Source organism: Miscanthus floridulus, chromosome 11, assembly GCF_019320115.1.
Source record: "Miscanthus floridulus cultivar M001 chromosome 11, ASM1932011v1, whole genome shotgun sequence".
NCBI classification, from domain to species: Eukaryota; Viridiplantae; Streptophyta; class Magnoliopsida; order Poales; family Poaceae; genus Miscanthus; species Miscanthus floridulus.
This window is the reverse complement of record NC_089590.1, coordinates 56603588-56615413: the sequence shown is the minus strand read 5'-3', so window position 1 is coordinate 56615413 and position 11826 is coordinate 56603588. Positions and strand designations below refer to the sequence as shown.

At 48.8% G+C, this 11826-nt stretch overlaps 2 protein-coding genes across 2 annotated transcripts; one reads left to right on the top strand and one right to left on the bottom strand.

The window, feature by feature from the left end:
• Window positions 1-2332: 2332 nt before the first annotated feature.
• LOC136491997 (ultraviolet-B receptor UVR8-like) lies at window positions 2333-4505 on the top strand. The gene is made up of 6 exons (XM_066488172.1): window positions 2333-2616; window positions 2704-2985; window positions 3423-3482; window positions 3536-3598; window positions 3767-4148; window positions 4233-4505. Exons 1-6 carry the CDS (start codon window positions 2333-2335, stop codon window positions 4503-4505), a joined length of 1344 nt encoding a protein of 447 aa, XP_066344269.1.
• A 371-nt stretch (window positions 4506-4876) lies between these two features.
• Window positions 4877-10710, bottom strand: LOC136493408 (protein STICHEL-like 2). The gene is made up of 8 exons (XM_066489491.1): window positions 10430-10710; window positions 7612-9288; window positions 7307-7526; window positions 6871-7059; window positions 6583-6783; window positions 5794-6496; window positions 5556-5627; window positions 4877-5189 (listed from the first exon to the last, which is right to left on the bottom strand). Exons 2-7 carry the CDS (start codon window positions 9166-9168, stop codon window positions 5561-5563), a joined length of 2937 nt encoding a protein of 978 aa, XP_066345588.1. The 5' UTR covers window positions 9169-9288; window positions 10430-10710; the 3' UTR covers window positions 4877-5189; window positions 5556-5560.
• Between the last annotated feature and the right edge of the window lie 1116 nt (window positions 10711-11826).

Here is an 11826-nt window from a genome sequence, read left to right as displayed (position 1 = left end):
AACCGCCATGAGCCATCCACTTTCTTGACGAGGAGGACGGGCGAAGAGAACACCAAAGAGCTCCGACGAATGAAGCCTTGGTGCAGCATCACGGCGCACTGGCTTTCCAGCTCATCCTTGTGTGTCGCTAGGTAGCGGTAGGGGCGCACCACGACCGGCTGCGAACCCGGGACAAGAGTGATGCCGTGGTCCCATGAGCGGATCGACGACAGGCCATGTGGCTCGGCGAAGATGTCGTCGAAGGATGCGAGCAGCTCAGCCAACAGGGTCATTGTGGCAGTGGTGGTGCGGATGACGGGCGCCTTGGGCCCGGGAACCCCCAACCAACAGACGGACTGGCCCTACCGTTGGAACGTCATGGTGCAGGCGCCAAAATCCCACAGGACAGGGCCCAGCGTCGCCAGCCACTGTGTGCCCAACACCATGTCGTAACCTGCAAGCGGCATGACAAAAAGATCGGCGTGGAAGAGGTCGTCGTGGATGGTGACCGTGGCCTGGCGAATGACACCAACATAAGCCACACGTTCACCGTTCGCCACTGTAGCCGTGAGGCGAGGATGGCATTGGAGGGGAAGGCCGATGCACTGCGCTGCGGACTCGGAGATGAAGTTGTGAGTAGACCCTGAGTCCAGAAGCGCGATGAGTGAGGTACCGCCGATGTCCACGCCAAGTTGCATGGTGTCGGTGAAGCGGACGCCCGCGATGGCGTGAAGGGAGAAGATGGGCGACTCCTCCTCAGCAGTCGCCAGTTTGGAGGATTCTGTCAGATCCTCCTCGTCCTCCACGGCGGCGTCCAGTAAAAATAGGCGCTTGCAGACGCGGTTGTGACCGCGAACGAATTTTTCGTCGCAGTTGTAGCAGAGGCCCAGCCGGCGGCACTCTTCCTGTTCGGTTGTGGATAGACGCTTGATCGTCCGGCCCTCCACGACGATGGTGTTCGGGGCAGGGGGATTGGCCCCCGGTGGTGCAGGCTGCGCCAGGCGCTGCGGAGGCGCAGGCAGCAGTCCCCTTGTTGCTGCTCGCGGGGCGAGCGCCGCATACTACTCCCGTAACTCCAGCTTGCGGGCGAGGCTCATAGCGCCGGCGAGGGTTTGCGGATTGTGGACCTCAATGTCGAGGCTGAGCGGCGGCTGAAGACCCCCGGTGAAGAGCTGGACGCGTTGTTCCTCATCGAGACGCCCAGCACGGGGAAGGGGCGCTTGGAAGCGGTCCTGGTAGTCCACGACGGTGCCCGTGCGCTTGCAGGAGGCCAATTCGTGGAGGGGGTTGGAGCGCAACGGTGGCCCGTAGCGGAGGTGGAGAAGGTCCTTGAAGCGGCGCCACGAGGGAATGCCCTCGTCTTCCTAGACCTGGATGTACCACATCTGGGCGCCCTCTTCCAGGTTGTAGGAAGCCATCCACACCTTCTCTTCCTCCATGATCCGCTGCTGGTGGAAGTAGGACTCGCATCGGTTGATGAAGATTAGTGGATTGGACTTGCCATCATAGCGCGGAAAGTTGAGCTCCTGGAACCGTGGCGGTCGATCCTGATGGTGTTCGCCAGTCCCGCCCTTGGAGGATGACGACCACGAGGAGCGCTCCTCGCTCAGGCGCCTAATCGCCTGGGTATTGGCTTCGACGGAGGTATGGAGCGTCTTCAGGGTGGCGGCTAACGCGTCTAGAGTGGCCTGAAGGGCGGCATTGGGCTGCTCTCCCATGACGACGGCTGGAGGTGGTGCTGGGTGCGCGGAGGTAGTGGGGCGTGGTGGGGAAGGCTGGACGGAGTGAGCGCGAATCGGCGGCGGTGGCAGCGAGACGGAGGAGGACCTGGATCGCGATACCAGGTTGTCAAGGGCGTCGGCACCCAGGGACGCCGGACCGCGACTACGTAACTCGTAGTCGCGCTCCAGGCTCACCGCGAGGTTTTCCCCCTCTACCGGTGGCTTGTTTAAGGTAGAAGATAGATTAGATGGGTAATGTCTTACTCCCTTTATTCCTTGCCCACGTACATGGCTAAATAGGCCTTGAGCCTAACAACTAGGAGCTAATTATTGCTCAATCTTAGGAACTAATTTGATCTCTCTTTCTATTCCTAGCCACTGATTGAAATAGCCTGCTCCGCATGGCCTAAGGCCGGCGGCTGTGAGCCAGCCGCGCGTTCAGTAGCGCGACGGTCGTCTCTGGCGCGCCGTTTCCTAGAGTAGGGGTGGCCCCACATGACAATTACCCTGGGAACACGCCCTTTAAGATTAGCATCTGGTATTTTTTCACACATATGGGTATAGCAATAAATATATATTACCCTGAGAACACGCTGAACTTGATGAAGAACACTATTTTCCTTTCGCATCCGATGGGTATAGCAATAAATATATATTACCCTGAGAACTTTAAGTCAATGAAGCAAGAGGAAAAAGACAGCTTGAAGCAGCGGTGCGGCGGCTCTTGGAAGTTCGTCCTTATGTACCTGTTGATCGGCGAGAAGAATTACCACCGTGGGAAATCTCAGGTTGTAGCTGGACCAGGGCTCACTATCGCTGTCACATCGAAGGGGGATGTGTACTCATTCGGCGCGAATTCTTCGGGGCAACTTGGGCTTGGGGATACAGAAGAACAGTGCGAACCATGCCTTATTAGGTAACATAACATATGCTTATTTTGTCGATAACTAGTAGAACTATATATGCACAATTAATGTCACAACTCTCAAACCATGCCTTGTAGGTCTCTGCAGGGCATCGGAATCACACAAGCCGCAGTTGGCTCGAGGCGGACAATGCTCGTGAGTGACACAGGAAGCGTGTACGCGTTTGGACAGGATAGTTACGCGGGTTTGTCTTCACGTGGTACTTACACTAGCAGCCCTAAGGTCGTGGAATTACTGAAAGATGTATTTGTAGTCCAAGCATCTGTAGGAGGCTACCTCTCTGCTGTTCTATATAGAGAGGGTCAGGTTTATACTTTCTGTTGGGGGCGTGATGAGAGGCTTGGTCATGATTCAGACCCAACTGTGATAGGATTTACTGGACCTCTATATGCAGATAAACTTAACTTAGATGGGATAACTTGCTGATGTACCTCACTAAATCGTGTCGCGGTCGAGACACCGGTGACATAGTAGCCACAGCAGGTCGGAGTAGAGGTAGCCGTGCAGGCGCCCGCTAGGTCGTCGTAGGTAGCAGCAGTGCAGGCGCGGTGCTGTGGCGGCGGTGAAGGTGATTGAGCTTCCCGTCGCTCACAGCGCCCCTCTCGATCGGTCGAGGGATAGGACATCGGTGAGGGGCTGGCGGTTGCGGTGAACCTCATATGTTGTGCCCCAGCCCCCACCGTCCTTTTATAACGCTACACGACGGGGGCCCATCAGCCAGTAGAACTGGCTGAGCGCCCCCGATCAGAACGTGGATCAAGGATCCAATTGGCCGTTGGGCGAGATCATCCTCACGAACTGATCTCAATCCTCGCCTTCTCTCTGAACCGCTTGAGGATGCTCTTGTCGTCAGCATGTTCGTTTGGCTGTGGCTTGTCGTAAACGATCGTAAATTTCCAGTCGGAATAGTATTTTTCCCTCCGCTGGCAATTGCTATCTCCTTATGTTGGCCTACCAACCGACTGGAATAATGTAGGTGTCATTCATTGTTGCCCAGTATTCATTCATTGCTGGCCTTCTTCTTACAGTATTAAACAAGCATCGCCGTTCATATACATTGGACGAGCATGAGCTTTCTTTGAATTATTTACCTCTTTTTCATGCAATAAGATTGAATTTGTATCAATATTCAACTTGCAGGTCGGTTTACTCGGTAGGGTGCGGTTTAGGAGGCAAGCTTGGGCATGGATGCACGACAAACCTAACGGTCCCAAGAATGATCGAGCATTTGCAGGCACTGAACGTAAAACCGGTATCGATTGCAGCGGGCGCTTTCCATTGTGCAGTCCTGGTGAGTGATGGACGTGTGTTCACCTGGGGGTGGCACTACTATGGCTGTCTGGGACACGATGATGAACAAAAAAGTATTGACCTCCCCACGGCAGTGGCAGGCTTGGGGTCGGTGAAGGCTCGGTACGTCTCGGCTGGCTATTGCTCCACCTTCGTCGTCGCAGAGAATGGCGATGTCTACTCCTTTGGGTGCCATCTTTCGCATAATCTGGGTTTTCAGGTTTGTACTGGAGTCTCGGACAAATCCAGATAAAGTTATTAGATTTGATGTTCCGAATTCCTGACCTTGCCGTTTCATCGTCTCTCGTGGTTTCAGGCAGCCGGCGTGGGAGACGCGGGTGAACGGATTCCCAAGCTAGCCACTCAGATTGCTGCGCTGGATGAAAAGGCTGTGCAGATTAGCGCGACTAACACCTTGGACTGGGCTGGCGACAGTTACGTTCCGGATCACTCTCATACGTTCGTCCTCACCGAGTCCGGCAGGCTCTACTCCCTCGGTGCAGGTAGCAAGGGGCAGCTTGGTGTGAAGCTTGCTGAGGGACAGAAAACTAGACCGGCCCCAGATCGTGTCGCCATTGATCTCGCCTAGTTTCTTTCACCAGCATCGACCTCAACCATCTCCCATGCCCCATGGTAGCTGCTGGTGTATAAACATTCATTTACAAACATTTTAGCTCGACTTAGATTCTGGATGGACTATTAGGTTTCGTGGTGGCTTCTTTTCTGAACATTGGACAGCCATGGCTTCTGGTTGGTTTCAGTTTGTGTTGGATTGCGATGGTCATTCTCTGGTAAATGCAACCGGTTGCGCTGAAACAAACTTCACATGCTGACGCTGATGCTTCTGCGCACGAGCCAAATGCGACTCAAATGCTGATCGATTTATCTTTTGATTGAAAGGAAGATCAATCTATGAGTCGTGAGGAGTGTAGACGATGTTAATCATTCAGCTAACAAAAAGATGATATAAATGGGAGAGCTTCAAATCGTCCTGCAAAATTCAGAATAACAGAACTATTCAGTATACACAGGGTTTCATCATTGGCGCGCTGTACAACTGCCCACTAGTAGCATTATAAAGGACCTGCATTTCCAAGAAAATATCACTAAATAGTTTCTCAGCTGCCTACCAAGAACAAGAATAACACAGACCCCTCCTGGACTTTCCTTCAAAAATTGTCCCCGCAGGTGGTGTCCATGTCTCCAGCTTCAGGCAAAATTGGTAAATGTCATAGCAGAATTGCTGTCTTCCATCTAGCATGCTCTTCCCTTCCTGCAAATTCAGAGAGATGCAAAAGGTAAGCTGAATGATTTGACACTGTATTTCAGCATGTCAGCCTGGTATTTGGCTTATAAGCCATGGATTATCAGCCAACGAACAGTATTTTTCTCTCACACCAAACCAACCAACAGTACTTTCAGCCATAGCTTATAAGCCAAACCAGCCCAAACGAACAGGGCTGTGCTGGTTGTTGCAGTTACGCTTGTAAGAAAGCAACTTGCTGGTGTGGGGGATGCTCTGGCAGAACTGGGGTCAACATGTCACGTGAACACTAGCAAATAGCAACCGAGCAGGCCAAAACATTGAATCTACATGGCTATTCCGACCAAGTAATGTGAAAAATACAGAGTAATGTACCTCTGTTACATGGATTGTTTTGGGGCCCTCCAGCAGAGTAGATTAGAACCAAAGCGTGAATTCTTGCTCCACCTGTAGAAGAAACAAGATAGTTCAGCACTCGTTTGTCACGTCGCAGTAATGTAACTGAATATATCGTTGCATGAGATTGTATGGCTAAATAGTTGCCTGTGAAGAAGCAATAATCGAGGCTATCAATCAAAGTACAGTGGAATAGTGCCAAGTTCAGACTGCTTACAAGTCATCATCTCTTGAACTGTAAGTAGCTCTTGAATTTGATCTTGAACACTGCTCATAAGGTTCGTACGCACAGAAGTATGTATCGAATTCTTTCTTAGGAAGGAAGTCCATCTTGTTATGTGGCTGGATCCTCAAACAGATTGTGTGTGCTGCGCCAGAAGACAATAGCTTCTTTTGAAGCTTGAGTGTTCGTGAGAAGCAATTCGGCTGTAGGTCAGGCTCCTGGATGCTATCAAAGTGGCCCTGCTCACTTACACCCTTTGAGTAGTTAGCCTCCGACCTGCATGTCCTTGTCAGGTCATCTGTCATGGATCTGTTTGATGTCAAGGTACTCCGAGCATCATCCTCACAACCATGGACTGTTGGTTTTGAATCAACACGTTGCATGGTATATGGTGATTCCTGTTGACTAGAGGTGTAGCCTTTAAGTGGTGTCTCCCTTGCTCCTGGCCTCACAGCTTCATCTTCATCAGTCACAACTGAATCTGACAGCTCTTGCTTCCGGCCAGAGCAGTTGAGAAAACTGAACGACTGTCTCTTCAACCTAGCATCTTTTCTCACTGGACACTGTACAAGTTTGAATCTGATCTCCACATTGCACCCAAGAACATGTTGTAAAGAGCATTCTATTAGGCTTTGCATTTTCTCTGCTCTTGATAGGTGATCTGGGTGTCGAAAACCAACTTCTGCTATGGCCAGCTCTGAGAATTTGTACATAGTGTATCATTTTCAGCACAATCCATATATGAAAATTAAAATTCAATTGAGATGGCACGTTTGTTTATACCTTCAGTAACGTGAACCGATGATAAGAAGCCTTCTTTCCTGAGGAAACTTTTGGCTGACCTTGATCGACACTTTCCAATGGCTCTCCTCCATATGTTCTCAAGCTTAAGCCGCCTACAGTGTCTCTCAGAACAGTTGGACTTGCTGCTGTTACATGCCTGACAAAAATTGGCACTTGAGTGCACCTTGGAAACCCAGTCATCTACACAATGGGATATCAAAAATGGTTATCATTCCATTCTGTATGGAAATCGGAAATACATGGGATACTGCGAATTAGTATGTTTACCTGTATATCCAGTTACTGAATGTGCATGCATATCATTAGGTTCAGCAGCAAGGTTAGGTTCATTGGTGCTAAACTGCAAAAGCGCAACTGTAACCCAAGTAGCCTGATTCCTTGATGTCCTCAATTGTTTTTCAGTTTCTGATAGTATCTTCAGTGCATGTCTTAATTTCTTTATTCCAACCTCTGATACTGCATAATCGTGACAAAAAAGACCAGACTTGAGACGAAAACCTTTGTGGAACAAACAGGGATGTAGATAGACACAGTTTCAAAAATCAAGATAAAAGAAAGATCATGACAATTTTCCAACAATATATGTATGATCCTGTAGTTGGTTCAATTCAAGCATCTTGAAATATTAGCACGCAATTTTGAACAATAGGAGAATGCTCATGTGGCAAATAAGAAAGAAACATGGCAAGGAAAGGACACGTACATGCATATCTACCCAAGAAACTTTTGCTGACTTCAGTAAGTGCAGATTGACATCGCCCTGAGAGAATGTCCATAATAAGGTTGGCCAACTGAGACACCAGCTGCAGAGGATCAATTGCTGACCCCATAAGTTCTCGAGCTCGTCTTACAGTATTGGTTGTGTCGGATGACAATGCTAGGTCAAGCAATTCAATCAACTCGTCATCAGACACAGATCCTACCTGCAAATAACAGATATATAAACATGACAATACTGACTTTATGATATACTACTTAGAGCATGACAGATGACAGTAGATAACTCACAAGTTCATGCACAAGAGAAATTGTGATCTTCTTCCCAAGCAAACTGAGTTGATCAAGCATTATTTCTGAATCTCTAAGAGAACCATTAGACTTTGCAGCAATGAAGTACAACCCATCATGGTCAAATTCCAATCCTTCTTCTATACAGATTTTCTCCAACCTGTAGACAATATCCGCCACCTTTATCTTCGGAAAATGGAACTTCTGGCAATGTGTGATGGAAGTGCGAGGCAGGCTTTCTATGTCAGAAGTAATCATAATGTATACTGTATGCCGGTATGGCTCGTCAAGACTCTTCAGTATTGATGACCATGCATCTTCTTGCAAGAGATGGCATTCATCTATTATGAAAACCTTGAAGCGCGAAGAATATGGAACGAGAGATGCGCTCTTGAGAAGTGCCTTTACTCGACCTAAACGATCCATTTTCGCCGCATCAAGTTCTTTCACATCTCTACTCTTCCCAGAGAAAAGAATGACACACTCTTTACAGAACCCACATGGCCTTTGCTCTTCAAGAGATACACAATTTAGTGCCGCGGCAAAAATCCTTGCCGTGGATGTCTTGCCTGTACCCCGGGGGCCATGAAACAAGTACATTGGAGCAACTTTTCCTTTGCAAGAGGAATATAAGAGGGACTGGGCAACAACATTTAGGCCAATCAATTCACTGAAAGAACGAGGGCGGAATTTCTGGCTTAAACACCTCGGTGTCTCAGTGTATGGTACATTGCCTTGGAATGCTGCCTCAGTCCCATCTGTAGACAAGAGAGGTTGATCTGGACCATCACTATCAGAATAAAGTTCTCGGTACTTTGACGCTCCTGACCAGCAGTAGCTTATACCACAGCCACTAAAATTCGATCCCACGACATCATTTGACCTCAATCGTGTATCCTCAGTTCCATGCCCTAAAGTGCTTCTTCTTGACCCAACGGAGCGTACCTCACTGGCTGACATACAGGGGCTCCCAACACGGCTCATTGCAGCAGAAGACTTGCTCCTGAATTTGGAGTAGTCTGGCATTTTCACTTCTTCATCAGCCTTATCTGGCATTGCAAATTTTGGTCTTTCATAAGAATTCACTTCCTCCTCTTCCTTATCTGCATCCACATTGTTGACCATATTGTTTGACAACTGACGGATAGAACTATGATTTGAGTGGTTAGAATCCAATGACTTGCGGTGACCATCTTGGCGGACACGATGAACCTGCTTGTTTCTCGGTGGGTTCAAGCCTCTGATCCTGACAGCAGAAGATTTCCTATATGATGCAGTCCTTGCATTTGGTCCCCGAAAACTCCGCTCTGACCCCATTGTAGGCTCAGCTCCCACATCTTCGTCTTCTTCAACCAGGTGATGATGCGCTGACCTGCCAAGCTCCAGAGTCACCCCATTGCTAGAAGCAGTCTCCCAGATCATGTGATCAGAAGGAGATGCGTACTTGCTCATCGAGTTTGTCGCTGGATCCCGCAGCGATCTCACTCGCTTGAGCTGCACCAAGGTTCTTGACAGTGGGACATCCACAGACACAGAGTGACGCCTCATGTCCATCATCTTGAATATGCACTTCTCCGTTCCAACTTACCCAGCAATAATGAAAGATAGTATCTTCAATGTTGACATGGAAATGTGGTCCTTCTTTTGATTAGGACATGACCCATTGTAGCAAAGTCACTGCAGAAGATCAGACAAAAGAACCATAAGAACACAGGTTTCCGTACATGCCCTGATTCTCCCCTTGTACAGCCAACAAGGAGCTTCAACTCAGATGAGAGATCAGGTCAAGATCGTAGCTGGACACATCATCAAGTCTGATAAAACGGTACTAAAGTGAATCATTTGCATGGCTTTTGAGCTCAAACAGAAAATGCTGCATGTTCCGTATCTCCAGTATATATTAAATCCAGGCCAGAACTTGAGACAGATATATAAGCATAAAAGAGGAGGAGCAGATTTTTAAAAAAGAAGTAATGTTTAAGGCTATCTTAGTGCAGTATTGGAGCATTTATTTTGTATACTGGAACAGGCCCATAGAAACGAAGTATGAAATCTCGAGGTCCCAGAATCATTCAATAAGCACAGATCAAGGCAGTAAAAATGAAATGCCTCATTTTTGCTGTACAAAGGAATCAAGAATGAGGCGTCACTTCTCCCTTTTCTAACCGAAATGAAAGGTAAAACAGTGCAGATAATCCACACGTTCTCTCCTTTTCTAACGAACGTGGGGCTCCTAGGAAAAAACAAACAGCAAGTGTGGAGAAAACAATCAAAAAGTCAAATCCTGCCCCTAGCCTCAGCCCCAGACCCCCAGTAGCCTGCACTTAAAAGTAGAAGAGATTTGCACAATTGCAAGTACCAATCACCACCAACCTCTCGTAGAAATATGACATGGCACATTGGCACAGCAAACCAAAAAAAAATCCAAATAAAAACTACTCAAAGGACAGCGAAGAACCCCTCTCAGAACCTCAAATGAAATCACTGAAGATTGCAAAAATCTTTGGGCCCATCTCCCCCATCTCCCAACCAGCAATGGCCCTCTTCCTGCTACCGCATAGAGATGCAGCGACCGGTGCATTCCTTGTCGTTTAGCTCCTCGCAAGAACACGGATCAGAAACACAGTTCAAAAACCCCACAAAATTACAAATCAGTGCCGCGGCATTGCAAAAGAACCACGAGATCCAGCGACGGGGCAAGCAAACAACGAGACGCGCGGCGAGGGAGGCAGGAGACCCCGTCCGGAACGGAGGGGAAGGGAACCCGTCGGGATTAAAGCGATGAATGCGCGAGGAACAATGGAGGACGCCTTCTCACCAGAAGGAAACCCGGAGGAGGCGGCGGCGGCGGCGGCACGGGCCCAGGGAACGGCCAGGGCTTTTGCCTCGACGGGGTCGGGACAGCGCCGCGTGAGGCCTGCTCTGGTACGGTGCAGCGTGGTAATGGTAGCGGCGGGTACAGTCAGCTTGCTAATCAGCCGGTCGGCCCAGCATCTCACCACCTCACCTCACTCAGCTGAGCTCGCGCGGCTGGAGCCTGGAGGGGGGAGGAGAGCGGGGAGTGTGAGCAGCACCAGCCAGCGGCAGCTTGGGTGTGGCCATGTGCTCAGTGGCAGAACGGCACGGAAAAGGGCAGGTTTGGGGGTGATTAAACAAGTGCAGTGGACCAGTGGTCATGGCGACGGGTGCAGCGGCAGCACACCCCACAGTCCTGGGCGGTGGGGCCGCTGCAGTCTCGGCGATCGTGCCGTAGCGATGGCGTTTCTGTAGTTTTGCCAGAGGCCGGAGGGTGGTGCCGGCCGTGCGCAGCAGAGAGGGTGTGTGTGAGTGAGGGAAAGGCCGCTAGGCTTTTTGTTCGTTGCGGTGGCTGTCTCCGAACCAGAGGAGAGAGGAACGAAGAAGTGAGCCTTTCACGTGCACACGGCACCTCCGTTTTGCTTGAAATTACACAAGGGTCCTCTTTAAGTCCGGTTTTTGTGCTGTAGCACAAGAAGCGCACGGTGTAGGACAAATGAACCAACTTCAGATCGTTTTTCGTAGGTGACCTTGATTGGAGGAAGTACATCACTACTTTCTCTGACACTTTTTTTTGTAACGAATCAGCAGGAAAGCTACCTGTTATCTTAAAAAGCAGGAAAATCCTCATAGACACTGTATAGAGAGAAAAAGTTACGACAGCAACAACAATGACAATTTTGTTGCTAAGTAAAATATTTTGTATAGATAGCTCTTGGAGACTTGGTACAGAACATATATATACTACTGCACCACAAACTATGTATACTCCTTTTCCTCTCTTTTCTAATGACTGCAAACATTGGGACCAAATTATAGTTCACTTTTGTTTTGTCCAAAGTCAGACTTATCTATTTTTGACCAAATTTATAGAAAAATACACTAACATATAAAAGATGTTAATATGTGTTTTTGAAAATTTAGTTATTACTCTACCGTTTCATGCTTCGAACAAGTGCATTGGACGTGATGACCTCGCTCGAGCCCCCATTATTGCTATTCGGAGCATAATTGCATAAAGCCTCTGCCCCTTCTAAACCAGTAAACCATCTCTTCAAAAATTTATACCTCTCGAGGCCTGGATTAAGATGTCAAGGGGCTAAAAATGAAAAATAATACATGAGATCTCTTCTTTAAGTCCTAATAACTTACTTTTGTCGATCAAGGCCCTCAAACTAGTTCAACAGACCTCCATCTCAT

Bases quoted from the DNA above. Each gene is read 5' to 3' on its own strand.
- LOC136491997 (XM_066488172.1), top strand. From the start codon at position 2,333: ATGGGTATAGCAATAAATATATATTACCCTGAGAACTTTAAGTCAATG. The intron at 2,986-3,422 runs AACTGTGATAGG...ATCATCCTCACG, and splicing joins CTTGGTCATGATTCAGACCC to AACTGATCTCAATCCTCGCC. The intron at 3,599-3,766 runs GTAGGTGTCATT...TTCAACTTGCAG, and splicing joins TACCAACCGACTGGAATAAT to GTCGGTTTACTCGGTAGGGT.
- LOC136493408 (XM_066489491.1), bottom strand. From the start codon at position 9,168: ATGATGGACATGAGGCGTCACTCTGTGTCTGTGGATGTCCCACTGTCA. The intron at 7,527-7,611 runs GTGAGTTATCTA...TGTTATTTGCAG, and splicing joins TTTCTCTTGTGCATGAACTT to GTAGGATCTGTGTCTGATGA. The intron at 7,060-7,306 runs GTACGTGTCCTT...ACGATTATGCAG, and splicing joins TTTCTTGGGTAGATATGCAT to TATCAGAGGTTGGAATAAAG.